The sequence below is a fragment of the Phaethon aethereus genome (assembly GCF_964289735.1).
Source record: "Phaethon aethereus genome assembly, chromosome: 8".
NCBI lineage: Eukaryota > Metazoa > Chordata > Aves > Phaethontiformes > Phaethontidae > Phaethon > Phaethon aethereus.
In genome coordinates this window covers 12,237,246-12,252,873 of record NC_138584.1, presented here as the reverse complement: position 1 = coordinate 12,252,873, position 15,628 = coordinate 12,237,246, and the positions used below count along the sequence as shown (strand labels likewise).

The following is a 15,628-nucleotide window of genomic DNA, read 5'->3' as shown; positions in this document are numbered from 1 at the left end:
TATAAAGCCGGAGTCCCAGCAGTTTGCCCAGATTCAGGAATTGATTTGCGTATCTTTTGCCTTCAACAACAGCAGAGATCAGATGCTGCCAAAATGCGTCTGGGGTCTCAGTTGACAGTGGAGTTACTCTGGGTCTACATGGGTCTACATACAAATAAGATACAGCCCTTCATTTTAAAAAATAAACAAACTGAAGAACAGGAGTGCCAAAAATGACCTCTGCTGGCTACTGTCTTGTTGTCTTTGTTCAGCTAGCTGAAAGCTGAACACGGATACTGTAATCATGTTAAAGAAAAGGGCTGTGAACGAACAGCGCTGTAAGTGTTGTGGGAAGAAGTGGGTTACCCTAGTCATTCTTTAGTTAAGTGAACACACGTAGAAAATATACAGTGAGGAATGAGCCTCATTGCATTTTCCATCTGCCCACTGGGAGGTGAGAGAAATGAAAATGGCAGCGTAAAGCCAGTTCTGATAAGTTTTGCATTACATTACTGCTCACCTCAAGCTTTTCATTGTGGAATATGTAAAAGGTTGATTAACGTCACTGATAAATACAATCTCATCAATGTAATGGGAAGTATCCAAATAAATTACTATACTGCTCAAAACTATAAAGGAAGACTATCTTGGAAATAGGTAAAGTGCATTTATATAGCCCTGTAAAGACATTCAGCACTTCTGAAAATACTGAGTAATAGAGATAAGCTTACTTTAATAATGCAAAACATTTCACCCTGAAAGCACATCGATATATCCACGCTATACAAAACTTTTCTAATGAACATTAAAAATTGTCAAAAACTTCTTTACCAAAAGAGAATCTGTTACAATCACTTGTCCTCAAAGAACATTGTATCTTCTGCCTTTATATCTTTTCTGTTTACTTTTTCTCTTCACATCATAAAATGTTTCTTCTTGAAATGACATATGCAAACAAATAAATGGGCCTATAGTAGTTATATTCACTGCTCTAGATACCCTTAATAGACAGTCTTCCTTTACCTTTAGCACTGGAAATGCACCCTTTATTGGTATTGAATGAATTATCACCATATGTAGACCTGAATCCAGTGTATATGTGTTGTCTTGTTTCTGCAGACTGTTATTGTAACCCTTTTGGTTCAGTCCATGATCGCTGTAATGACAGAGGATTTTGTGAGTGTAAGGAGGGAACATCAGGGCCTAAATGTGATAAATGTCTGCCGGGATATATCTGGCACAGCTTGGGCTGTCAACGTAAGTAACTCTGAGAGTCGCCCCTCTCCTGCCTCTGCGTCTGCATGCTATCACGTGCAGCTGCTTAAGAGCAGAAAATGAGCACAACACTACAAGCTGTAAGAATGTCATACTGCCTGAACCTTTTCGGAGACTGCCAGATGAGGACAGTAAATTGACTGTGCCGTCCATTTATTTCAGTATGTTTTCAGCGTCCTCCCTCTTCCTCTTGCTAACGTCTGGAGGAGCTCCCACTGAAAAATGTAAATGTGCGTGTCTTGCCAATTGGGAAATAAGTTTTGTATACTAAAGCATCAGCATATTAACTCCAAATTTAAAATTCTTACTAAAAGACAAAAGGTGATTTCTCTGCATGTTCACTTTTATCTGTACTAACCTTCAGCTTCTTGAGTAACTTAACTATGCTTTTATACCTTAAAGCTATGTCCCTGGACAATAAAACTGCAAAACACTGGCTCATTACCTGATATAATTAGTGAAAACTAGAGAAAAGCTAAAGGTTAAAAAAAAAAAAATGGGAGTATACTCAACATCCTTAAAAATAAGAGCTGAAATTGCATAAACATTGCTAGAGCAGATGTTGTTTTAATGCTTAGTTGAATGTTTAGCTTCTTTTCTGGTTAACAGGTCTTGTAAACAAGTGAGTGGAAATACCACATCGGTATATACAGGATTAGACTTACATTGCAAATTTCTTTTGTAGTAAATTCTTGAGACTTATTCTTTATAACTGTTTCGATCATCTACTTCCAGAAATTCTGCAGAGTCCTCTCATGTTTTTCTTTCACCTTTTCTCCCTGCCTCTCTGCATTCTTACACACACATATTAAAGAAATTTCTACAAGAGCTTGCTTTTGATTTTTAAGAGTGAGAAAAACAAGAGAGAATGTAATTACTGACACTGATTAGCCAAACATTATAAAATTGGCCATATAGCCATACAAATGCTACAGATGCTCTAAAATAAATGCACATCTTGCATCATAAATTAAAAAAAAAACACCACAACACAATAAGGCTAGAGATTACCACTGCCTCTCCAAGTGATGAGTACCTCTGAAGTAGAAAATCTGGGCTTGTGACAATTCAGCAAATACATCTGGAAAGAAAAGCGATAAATAAAGAATTTCAGGAAAGATTGTGATAATTAACCAATTAGCATTAAAGCTAGTACACGCAGAGAAAGAAATTTTGCATGGGCAATGCAGTTAAATGTTACCCAAGAAAATTGAACTTCCTCAGCTCCAACAGAAAGCTCCTGTTTATATTTAGCAGGTTATTTAAACCATACTTTTCACATGTGGTTGTTAACCGTGTTCTCATTTTCGGGATGCTTGCACTGGAGTTTTGATTCACAAAATTATTGAGCACTTACAGCTGCAGCAGAAAGCAGGCGAAGTAGTTTTTCAAATCTCAGAGTTCTCCATTATTAATATTTTGAAAAAATGAGATCTTAGGTATCTCAAAAAAAGCACTCAGAAATCATAGGATCTCCCTTTGCCTTGCACTCCTTATGTAGGAGGAGGTGGTCACCCCCCCCCGTACCTTACCCTCGGTACTGGCAAAATAAGCATTAGAATTTGTGAAGCATGGAGATATTGCAGTGACAGGAATGACAGGGCGGGGGGGGAGAAAAATCAGTATGATTCTCTGCAGCAGAATTTGAATAAAAGTACACTAAACACCAGGTCCTCACAGTAGGTCTAAAAAAGATACTAAGTAGCTGAGATACTGAACAGCTCTCGAGGTCTGTGGAGCAAATTTTACAGTCATGTAATTAATATTACAATATATATACCAGCTTGTCAAACCAATTGCTTATTAAATGCAGTATTTCCTATCTTTTCAGCTTTGGACATCATAACCCCAATAATGTTCTTTTAATGAGGATTTTTTGAGCCCGACATATAATTAGCCTGATTTTAGCTGAATCAGAGTATTTTTAAAAGCTTTAGACAGTTTCTGGAAATGCAAGCTAGTGCCTTTATATTTGCTGACAAACCTAATTAAGTTTCCCTCACTGTGTTGTAATTTTCTGAACAAATCTGTCTGATTGTGTAACTGTTAGGTATTCTCCAAGTTTGACCAAATTACCTAATCATTCAGAAGAAAAACAACTAGATGCGGTTGTCAGTTTTATGGAACAGACATCAAATTGCCATGTTGTACCAAGCACACGCCGATTTAAATCTCATTTCAAGTCTTCTCATGGAGGAACAGAATTCCAATTCATTTAATTTTGCAGTGTGGCAATTTGAGCAAAGCTCAAAAAGATTATTTGTCTGGACATGTAGCATGTGATTGTGATCTGTTTCCCTGAGCTTGTGCTGTACAGAAATGTTTATATGCAAAGATGGATACACACACACACTCAAACAGACCAATATGCGTTTGTTTGCTTTGTTATACATAGCCTATTGGCATTATTAAGAAAATATTTTCTTAGAGCTTTGTTGCTAAAAACCATTGACCCAGGGCGACCCAAGAAGCTTGACCTATAAATACGTTAAATATATAAATCTATAACATGGCTAGTTTAATTACTTGTATGATTGTATTAGTAAACGGAGTGGCTTACTTTTATATATTAGTAATCCTCTTTGGGCAAAAACAACGCTGAGGTCTTGTGGTGTTTTCTAAGGCTCCCAATGTATCGTTTGATAAATTACTGTTTGTAGTCTACCTTATACCACACATGGGCAAAAGACACAGAAGCTATTATCCTCAGAAGTATTCACGTAGGTACCTCACCTTTACTGATTTCAGCTAAAACCTTTGAGGATCTGGGCAGAGCGCTCCTCACTTGCCGGTCTGTGAACACAGAGGTCAGATGTGATTTCAGACTTGGCCTCACAGATAAAAAGCACCGTGATAACAGCCGTTACCTTACTGAATTCAGGGTTTATGCTGCATAGACATAGCGGTCAGCAGGGTCTGGTTGGTACAGGAAGGTTTGCTGCCCTCAGAAGAAGAGGCACAATATAGATGCGGCTGTACCTGCCGCTACTTCTAAGCCCTCCCCCAGAACCCCCGCCGCAGGCGTCGTGCGTGCGGGGAAGCTGCTGGGGTTTCGCTCTCCGCCTCCCTCCCAGACACCAACAATGGTTTTCTCACCAGCATGCACATGTAGATCAAGGCGCAAGGAGTTAATTAAGAACAGAATGGTCTGGTCCTGAAACCCTTTTAGAATTCCAGAAATATGAGCAAATACATAGCTATATTTCATTTTTCTGTTTTATAGAAATTAAATTATTTCCTTTAAAAACAAACATTAAAAAAAGAAAAAGAACAACAAGCTCCAAGCCTGGCAAGAAATTTAACCAGCAATTACAGCTGTTTTGGGCCAGTCTTAAACTGAACATGGTGCTTTGTGGTAAGAGGAACCTGTAACAAAAAGTAAACACACACAGAACTGCCCGAGTTATATAAAAATGGATGAAGGCAAAATATTAAGCAGGAGCATTCATTTGACTGCTTATAGTCTTGCATCTTTTGTATTTCTTGGCCACGACATTTCAGGTGACTAAATTCTGTTGCATACACACAAGAGCATTTAAAAATAACACCTTTTAATTTCACGCACACAAGAATTGATTCCAAAACCAGCTGCATATTTATCCAATCAGGCAGAGAAAAAGTGACTTTCTTGCCAATCTCAGTTTACCAGCATGGCTCAAATTTTGATTAGGTGTGATCACCCCACAAGAGAAAAGGTGAAGGAAGGTCCAATGATTAATGTTATTCACTATCCTCCTTCATATAGTCAATGAACAAATAAAGAGGTTGAACCACAAAGAGTGGAGTACTAGACCCGGTACAAGAGTTACCAGTGGTAGCTTGTACCAGAGTTAAATTCAGTGCGTTAATTATTGTGAATCACTGTTTTAAATCATTCTGGTTCAGTGGTGTAAATCTTAAACAATTAGCAAATGAGTTTTCAGCCAAATGCCTTATGTCAAACTCTGGTTTATTTTATTTTACACTTTTTCATTCATTTTAAATAGTTTTTATTAAAGGAGGCAAAGCTTTACACTTTTCTTCAATGCTCAAGTGCTTATATCTGTATTCCAGACTGAACTTGTATTACTCTGCAGCCTGTTAGATAATTCATACTCTGTCACAGTGTGCATTCAACTTATTATGTGATTATTTAAATACAAGCTTTTTTTGTGTGCATTTTGTCACGTGTTACAAATGTTAGAAGCCAAGGCATTTGATCAAAATCATTGTGCAGATTGAATTGCCAAAGAATATCAAACCTGAAATTGTAGCCCTGAAACTTAAATTAACATTTGCTTTTGGAAGTTTGTGTTTACAATTCAGCACGAAAAGATATATTACCATCAATTTCTTAAAGGAAAAAAAAACCAAACTCTTTCTTGAAAAAACATATCATGCATTTCTTTCTAGACAGGTTAAATACATAAATGTAATTGTCTCCCCATTGAAGGTTAGTGATCTTTTATACCTGTTTGTACACAGATGTATCCTGTGAGCCCTTCAATACCTACACATTGAACTTGTGCCTGGGGAACTATACTCTGTAAAAAGAAATAGAAATTTAGAACCGGAATGCCCAGCCTTTCAGCTCACATTTGCAACTGCCTGTGTGGGGAGCCATAGACAATCCATCTATATCTTTTTACATCTTTATACCAGCAGTAATTTTAATGCTTTTAGCTGGTCAGGTTGCAGTGGGATTTCCCCTCTGCACAGGTGCTCTATGTATTTTCTGTGCTGGTGTGTTTTGGTGCCAGGACTGGTGCTAGCAAGTGCACTGCCGCGCTTGGAGCTGGAGGGAAGTAAAATGTAGAAAGAATTTATTGAAAAGGATAAAGTTCTGATGGGGCTGAACATTGCTATCCCCCAGGAACAACCGTGCCCCTGGTCTTTATACATTAAATACTGATTTCACAATACCTATCTTACATGATTGTTATGCAGACTAAGGAAATTGTGTATGCAGGTGTTTGGATGCAAGAGGAATAGACTCTGCTTCAAATGGCTCCAAGTTTAAATCCAGAATAATTCTCCTTAAATCAATCCAGAATCCCACTGCTGCAACTCAAGGCAAAGTATGGCTTACAGATGTAAGACAAGCAAGGCAAGATTACAAACACAACAGCAGCGTTACCAGGCCTGATTCTCAGACGATGCAAAACACTGATTGCACTCACCTCGGGGGAGGCATGCTGACCACTTACATGTGTGATGCCATACTGATATCCTGGGTCTTTTAAACCTGAGAAAAGACAAAGTGAATGTGCGTATTAAGGCATTCATTACTGTATGTAACCATACAGTTACAGGGATACATAGAAAATTATTTTTTAATGAGAAGGAGAAAACGAAGGTTGATATCTCTCTGAGGAGAGGATATTTTAGCTAGAATAAACATGTCAGAACACAAACAGTATTTAACAAAACTGATGAAGTGAAGCATCTTTCCTCTGTGAAGAGCCCAGAGGAGAAGGTGAAAACATAGAATGCTTTCTCTATATAATTACTATACAAGTTACTGCAGCATGCCTAGGTTGGGGATCAAGTCTCAAGCTGGTTTTAGTACTGCTGCCTACAAAGCACGTGGAAATGGAATAACCTGCAGAAGGAATAGGCTAGAGGGGCATTGCTGAGAGCTCAAGGACATTATCTTGGCACCTCTGTGCTGGAAGGAGGGCTTCTATGAACAGGATGGGGATGTGAATTAGGTAACACCTGTGTGTGAAGCCGCCAAAAAAAATAAACAGGTCATAGATCAGCCACAGAATGAGGCATAGAAAAGGGGGCTAGTTAGCATAGTTAACATCTTATTGAGAGGCACCAGGCTCTTAATAGACTGCAGCTCTTCACTTCAGGCGATGCACTCTGATAACCTCGTGATCAGACTTGCTTTCGCCAAAGTGAAAAGAAATGGTTCAGTAGCAACATTTATACACCTGACCTTTAATATAACAATTTTTCCCCAGCAAGGTGAAGGATTGGATTGGCACAAAGAGGTTGTTCTCATCTTGATCTTGCCCAGGTGTCAGCTTCAAAGCTGCTATTTCGTGGCTGTCTAAACTGTTCTAATTGCAAGTGCTGCAATCCCTCTTCTCCCAATTCCCAGCTATTTGGTCCCACACCCCTAGCAATCTCTCAGGCACTTGTTTGACCTTGCATTGAACCATTTCGGATCTAACTCAGCAGGACACTAACCAAAAAAGAACAGTTTTCTGTTGTGTTAGCTCTGTGATATGAATCAGCAACGGGTTGAGCAAGCAGGAGCACCCTGGGCAAGCATAACCCACCCGGCGGGGGAGTGGTGTGTCCCTGGCAGCCGGCAGTTAGGCTGGACTAGGCTGCCGTGAACTGTAGCACATCCCTGGGATCAGTTGTCTCCTCTTTCCATAGTTAGATCATGCACGTTATAGCCTAGCAATTGCTGGTATTTTTAGATACCAGACAAAGCCACATAATTTCAGATGGATGAGCAGATGGATAATTAGGGAAACTTCCTAAAAACTTTTTCCTTAAAAAAAAGGGGGGGGGGAGGGTGTCTGTAAGCTCCCAAAAAGAGTTACAAAACCCACTAACCTACAGAAAAACAAACAACTCTCTAAGATTCTTCTGTACTGAAGCAGAATCGTAACTTTTTAACGATGGCAAAACTAGGATTCTGCTTGCAGACCCAAAATGAACAATGGTGACAGATGTGAGCAGAGCCTATTTCAAAACAGCCCAATTTAAAAAGAGTGAATATAATTTCTAGGGTCTTCAGTATTTTTGGTGCTGTATCATGGGAGAGTTCTGAACAACTAAATATTAAGAAATTCATGAAAAGTTAAATAACATTATTTGTTTTCTTTAGTCAGATGATTTTAAAACGGTTAATATTTGATAGCACAATGATAAATATTTTAATATAGTATATTGCAGTCTGTTAGGAATAGATCAAAAAGATACAAAGTAAGCTCCACTAGATAAACTTTTATTAGGTACATGAAATAGAACATAAAGGTTGATAGCAATTACCATTTAATCTGTTCACATTTGGAAATGTATTGAAGGGGAAAGTTATAACTCAGTTGTTATGAATTATTAAATGTTATTTTGAACAGTGATGCGAAGGACTGCTTGTCCTCTGAAAAATCTGTCATGCTTTCCTTTTAAGCCTACTCAGTGGCCGTAACTTCTGTGTAATTTGCCTGCTCGCTGCCTTTTTATGGGATCAGAAATAAAGAGATCAGTAGCACCACAGACATGCCCCGATGGGACGTTTTATCGAAGGGCCTTAAAAGGATCATTTAGGAGTAAGTAAAGTAATCTCCATCCTGCCTAACTGCAGATAAAAACTATTGACTTGAGGCAATTAAAGATAGTCGACACTTCATATCTTGACGTTGATGCAATGGATGGCATTGCTGACACCAGCACATGCTGATTATTAAGACTTCAGTAGTTATTGTTTTAGCTTCCTTTACACGTGTGCAGATACAGCTCTCCCAAGAGATCCTTTTGTTCTTTATTGATGGCAATATGAAAACCGAAGTTTAGTTTAGAAGGAGCTGATAGGTTTTAACTTGCCAGGGTGCTGACTGCCTCCCCTAACAGAAGCGAAGTTCCCCCAGTGTTATTAAAAGTTTAAAAATGCCCTTTAATATTATGCATTAATAAATGGATAACGTGAAAGTCAGTATACCAAGATTCAGTCTACCTGTAAATTTAAATTTTAAAGGACTAGTTTCCATCTTTAATGCATTTCAGAGTTATTCTAGGTACAAGGGCACACCTGATGTCAAGGTATGTTGCTGCCCTGAATTTGAACATGCTGAAAAGATGCAATCCTAAAGTAATCAGCATTTCTAACTTTAGGTTTGTATTTCTACAGAGCTGAGTATTGTACTATCTAACAGCTAATGAACTCCAGGCTTTTTAATTAAATACTACTACTATTTGAGGTACTTTCCAAAAGATTTTAGATGTCTTAACTCTTTGACAGTATTTGTTATGAGTAATCTATAGAGGTGAAAAAAAAAATCTGAGACTGAGGGTTGTAAAGACATTTAGTTGAACTAAAGGAGTTACTATTTAGTATCAACAGATTGAGTACTTCAGCAATGAATTTCTGAATATAATCAAGATCTTTCCAGATCTGAGCTCTTATCTAAAATACTTAACAAAAGCACCTTTTTACATTTCCCAGTTCCCACTTCACCCTATTGTTTTCTGATCATCTTACCTAGCCCGTTTCAGACCTGGTCTTCAAAACCTTTCAATCCTGTGAGTCATGTGACTATCTTCGTGCTTGCATGCTTATAGACAGTAAAACATCTTACACCAGAAAATTAGAAAGCCTGCACTGAGTTAGAGAAATTAGACTCAGACTGATCGATCTATCCCTAGTGTCCTCTATTTGACAGTAGTGGGCTTGAGTGGTATTTCATTCAGCATAGGCAGCTTCCTATTTTCTTTGCCAAGGAGTTCATCAGTGTCTTCATATTTAGATGGGTCCCAATGAGCCTTTCGTCCACTAATTTGCCTAATCACTTCTTGAGACATTCATACTTTTGTTATCCAAATGTCCTGGGCACAAGTTCACTATTATTATTATTATTATCATCATTGTTTGTTTGTTTGTGTGTTTGTTTTAACTGGCTGACTGACACTGTCATTTGGTACTTCCAAGTTCTTGGGAGGAAGAGGTAATAATAAGAAATTAATAATAAATTCCAACTCACCTTTTCCATAACATTTGTTATTTTGTAGATGTCTTATTTTCCTTCACTCTATCTCCCCTTTCTTATGCTGAAGAAACCTAATCTATTTAATCTCACCTTTTACAGGAACTGCTTGTATCTATGATTGTTCTTCATTCTACCTTATTTGCTAGTACTATATACCTTTTCAGTATGTAGGACTTCATGCAGCGTTCAAACGATGGACGCATCATGAAGTTATATGGTGACATTGTGGTGTTTTGCGCTTCATTTTTTCCTGTCAGAAAAAAATTCAAGAATCTATTTGCTTTTTTGACTGATAAAGAGCATTAAGACAACATTTTCAGTAAACCACCATGAACTACTCTTAAGGTCCCTTTTCTAAATGGTAAAAGCCAAGTACTGATAGGGGCACATTACTTTTGAACACTGAATTTCTGCTGTCACACAGCATCTTAGAAATTCTTCTGAAGGTCTTTACAGCCACAATACGTTTTTAATATGAGCAAACTTTATTACATTACTCTTTACACACTTTTCTAGCACAATTCTGCATGTGCAAGACCTGACACAGTTTTTAAAGGACTTAGTAGTAGTCTCTGACATTTATTCTTACCCTGTTTCCTACTATTCAGTCCATGATTATTCGGGGGGGGGGGGGGGGGGGGCGGGCAGGGGACACACACCACAAAACAAACAAACAAACAAACAAACCCAAAACAACCAAAAACCCTCTTTCATTGGTTTCTTTGAAAAACACTGCTGAGGGATCTCATGAAATACCTTTTGGAGCTTCAGATACATTATCAACTTGATCGTTTCTGTCCATGTGTTTATTGATTCCTTTAAAAAAAAAAATCTGCGAGGTTTGTACACCCATTATTTCACTTTCTGTGCTCATCATGCTCACTCTACTCTTCATTACAATTTCCATTGACTTGCTTGCTGCACAAGTTTTATTTGCTAGTCTTTAGTTCCTCTCAATGTACTTGGAGCTCTTTATAAAAATCACCTCTGCCATAGTCCCTTCTTACAGTTAATCAAGCTCAACTTAGCAATTAAATTAGTAAAAGTAAGAGTCAGAAATTAGTTTCTGCATTTTTTTCAAAATTCTTGAATCAATATTATTTGTTTCTGGTGATCTCGTGCAACAGACTATCGTCCATTTTTTACGAATGGTTTGTATAAACTTTGAGATACACCTCCAGAGCGTGGCCCCCATCAACATAGGCAGTAGCCTGCTAACCTCCTAAATTTGTTCCACAGTTAATACTTTGTAGATTTTTCCCTTCATAACCTTACACACCATTCGTTTGCCCTAGAGACTTCCTAGAAAGTTTCTGCTTCTGATGTGTTTAAAAAAAAATAATTAATAATTTTTATGACTTTAGAACATTGCTTAATCATTTCTGGGCTTCCTTGGTACTTTAGCATTTTCTTATAGCTAAATTCTGAGAGTCTATACTCTTCCTTCATTTCATCATAACTTCAACATTTTTCTTCACTGTTTGTAAATTCATTTCTTTATAAAGTTTTCTTTTACTCTGCTGCTAACAATGCAATTTTTATAAAAATTCTTTTAAATAGTGGTCTTTTTTTGATACTCACTCTACTCTGCATCTCTAATATGACCAGCTCACCAAATCATCTGCAAGCATTCTGCCCCTTTAGCTTCTCCTTGCATTCCTTTCTAGTAAGTGCCTACATGATCATCTATCTCCTCTTCCCCTAGATCCATATCCCTGAGACATGTACCAGCCCTTCCAGTAACTTCAAATTCATCTTAAGCATGCCAGTAAATATTTTGACAAGGAACATGGGTATGGTAAAATCAGCAACAAAAGCTTGATCTTACAAATGCCACTCCGTCTTTTTGTCAGTTCTTTGACTACTACCCTTTACAGCACAAATTTCAGTCAAGCTATTCATAACAACTATAAAAGTGAATACAGCTTTCCAGCATTCAGCCAATATATATTTAGAGAGGACTGATAGCCTGTACAAAAGCACCATGATGTTCTGTAAAATATTAATGGTATTGTTCTTTCAATTTCTTCCATCCCTGCACAATTTTGAGATATGATTTTGTTGATTATGAACTGTTTTTCTCTCACATTGGACTACAGTCAATGGCAAAATCATTAAAAAAGATTTTAATGGAAGCCAAGTCAAGTCCATTATAATTATCTTGGCTTCTAAAGAGAATAATTAAATGGTTAATAAAACTTCTACGTATAATCATCAGGTGAGAAGAGAGAGATGTGACAGTACTGGTAGTTTGAAGATTTCTGCAGAGAAGGGGAAAGAGTTTGATCGTAATTCAGTTGTTGGTAATTAATATCTATAGAAGATTACTTATAACTGAAATCGACTTGAAATAATTAAATAAACTGTGTTCATTAACATCACCGATTTCAATATACAGCTGGGGTCCACAATGATTATGCCCCAAACTATTTTGTATTTTTATAACTACAGCTTAGACAAGTACTTCTTTATATGCTATTTTTTTTTTCCAATGACTGTCTTTTTGTTCAGCTGGAAATGGAAAACCATGTAATAACAATTGCACTGATGCCACTGGCTGAACCTAGAGACAATATTTTGTCTCTAGACTGATCTGTTTGCAGATCAGTTTACCCTCTTCATTCCCTTTCTAGAGACTGAGTGGAGTAACTTTCCAAATCTTTCACACTTTTCAGACATTTATGAAACCCTGTCTATCTTCCAGATATACAAAGAATAAAGCATAACAAAATCCATCTCCTTCTAAACTAAACTAAAACAAAATATTGCTCCAGCTTAGGGAGCCAGTGGCCCAGCTGTATATTGGGCATCTCTCAACAGCCAAAGACAGACACCTTTATCTTTCTACGACACCTGTGTGCTAGCCCCTGTTCTTACTCTATTTCCTCCTTAAATTTGAAGGCTTCCCCAATGGACCCAAGAATCTATTCTCACACTTCAAAACTGCTACATTATAAGGAGCTCAGCCATAATCTCTTTGGAGGAGGATTTCTCCCCTAAATGGTTATTTAGGTTAGCCTTAAGAAATAGCACCAAGCAGCTATAGGTCAGGGATACACATGGGCTACAATCAAAAGAGCTACCAGCTTTGTTACCCACATACACTAACCAGTCCCCATACACGCTGACAGGTGCAGGAGGAACAAATGCCTCCAGTATCCTCAGTACAGAAATAGCTGTCCATAGGAGACAATTCAGCAGGGTGTTCTGCTAATGAGATGCTGTATCACTGAGCTCTGAATGTTGCACATACTTTGTGGGAAATGAACTTCCCTTTTATGCCAGAAGATCCTTGAACTAGGACTCTTACTTTGAAGAGTTTACAGTTTCATTTCCAAGGAGAGTAAAGAGGGTTTCACCACATGTAGCTCACTCTTTAAAGAGCTGAAGTGGCATTTTGATAGTGAGGCAATAAGCACTGACTAGCATCCAAGGAGAACAAGTTACTCTCACAGGGTTCAAAAACCTGGCTTACTTCCTACTGATTTCAAGAACAGGAGAATCCCACAATTAGATTTAAACTGGTGCCGTTAGTGCCAGGAAATTCTTAGTGAGGGCAAACATAGCATCGTTAAGTCAGCCCCATTATGTTGGCATCATGCAGCAAAGTGCAGCTCTCTGCAAGGAGGTTTCAGTTCTCGGAAAAAGCATCCTATTCCGCATATCTTTACAGATTACAATAGTGTGTTACAACACAAATGTCTCAAAAATTGAGCCAGGTGTTTTGAAATGCCTCAAATTACATACGCACACCTGCCATTCGGTACACAACTGGGGAGAAACATGAAAGGCTGCACATACACGGCATAACTTCTGCAAAGGTTTGAAAATTTGGGTCAAGATTTACACCACCTATCAAACTAAAGCCATATACTGCTATAATTTTTCTGCAGTGACCTGAGGGCCTTGCTAATTCATGCAAAACCATCACCAATTTAAAACACAACTGAAAAGATGCTTAGAGAAGTGTACTCTGGTTATATATTCTCTTTTATTCAGTGGCAACATGACAACTTAGCAATGATGATGCAGCCCACGCTGCTCTGCACCGTTAGAAGACCTTGCCTGTTTTGCAAACACAAAACATTGAGCGAGCTAAGATGTGTTGAGCACCTCCCTCACCTCCTCCCACCCGCCTTAGTTTTGGCCCAAAGCCCTCCGTTCCAGTTCCAACCACTTCCCTTTAGCACTCATCTTTCTTTTAGCTTAACAGCTACTCATTCGGTAGCTTTCTTGCAGTCTTCAGAAAACCATCATCCCACTCAGATCTGCCATGTTACCATTTAAGAAATGCTGTCTCACACAGGCAGCATAAAACCTTTGCATGTCACACTCCTCTCATGCTCTCACTTCACTGGGCCTGCGTTTCAAACTTGAGCAGGAATGATGCTTGAATATTGGCTGCCCAAGATGGCACATCTGTGCAGAGGTTGGCTTCACATGCTGGCTAGCCATGCTTGCCATGTGGCTTCATGGAGCAGGAGGAGGCTTGGTGTTTAGCCTCAATGCTTGACCCCTCACACAGGTCCAGGCATAGACCAGTCCTACCAAAAGGCATCTTACCTGGAGTGACAGCCTTTCCTCGTCCTCCAATATCACGTGCACCCATCAGCCGGCACTCTGCACAGGCATGCAGCAAACACTGCGCCCACCATAGGAGGCAATGTAAAGGAATACACGCAGTTCTGGAGGGGTTGTGATCGGAGAAGTCAGGTTTTCCATTGCCATCACTGCCAAGGCTGCTGAAAGAGAAGGACAAGCGTGTGACAGGCTCTGGGGGGGTTCAGGTTATTTAAGGTAGTAAGGGGGTATGCAAGGGGGGATTGCTGGGAGCAGTGGACAGGATTGGACCCAAAGAGATAAACTTGTTAGAAAATACAGCTTCACCATCCAAATTCTGTTTAGCAGAAATCTGTTTCCATTTTCTCTGAGAGTTCTACAAAAGAAATATACTGAGACATTATGTTTTAAAAGAATAGACAACATTCTAGAAGTACATTTTCATAAAATTTGAGCCTTTCTTGTGTGACACTTCCTTCTCTAAACCAAAGGTGAGTATATGAGTTTGTAACATTGTTATATGAAAATGACCAAGGTCTTGGCTTTTCAGTCTTTTTCAGTCTCAGCGAACGGAAGACTTTTTGAGTAACACCGTTATTTCTTTTCATCACTAAGTTTAAGGATGTTGATACAATATAGCTTTAGAAGTATATAACACACTGATTATAGAGGAATTTATTTTGGCTAGATTAATGGAGATGTCTTTGTTATTTTTCAACTCTGGCATGACTAAAAATTGGATAAAATTATTTTAAATAAAATAAAGCAAGTACTTTGAAGTGAAATCATATTTTGCAGTTATCTATTCCTTGAGGATCTCAGGTTATTTCAGTCTTCACTAATAATTAAATTTTAACACCTTTGTGCATCAGGATTGATAAAAAGAAATATGTTAATCAGCATGTCAAAAGTAATGCAAGAACCACATAAAGCACAGAGCGAAACAGTTCTTACTCATGAGTGTCTTTTAACTCTGGACTTTTTAATATCCTGAAATGTCATAGTAAGCAATATCAACATCCATGTTTAGAGGCATTATCTTTAGTTCATATGCGTGTAGAAAGAACTTTTCAGACGTTAACCCAAACACGTTAGTGCTCTCTTTCTAA

The 15,628-nt window shown here is 38.2% G+C and overlaps 1 protein-coding gene across 6 annotated transcripts in view; it reads left to right on the top strand.

Annotated features, from left to right (window-relative positions):
* Positions 1-15,628, top strand: part of NTNG1 (netrin G1) — a gene marked incomplete at its 5' end in the record, with an annotated part of 151,602 nt that overhangs the window by 123,109 nt on the left and 12,865 nt on the right. For 3 of the 6 annotated variants that reach the window (XM_082002781.1, XM_082002779.1, XM_082002780.1), the window contains one exon: positions 1,099-1,236. The exons of the other annotated variants lie outside the window; for them this stretch is intronic. In XM_082002781.1, coding sequence (XP_081858907.1) covers positions 1,099-1,236 — 138 coding nt within the window. The remainder of the gene's footprint in view (positions 1-1,098; positions 1,237-15,628) is intronic. 6 annotated transcript variants of the gene reach the window in all.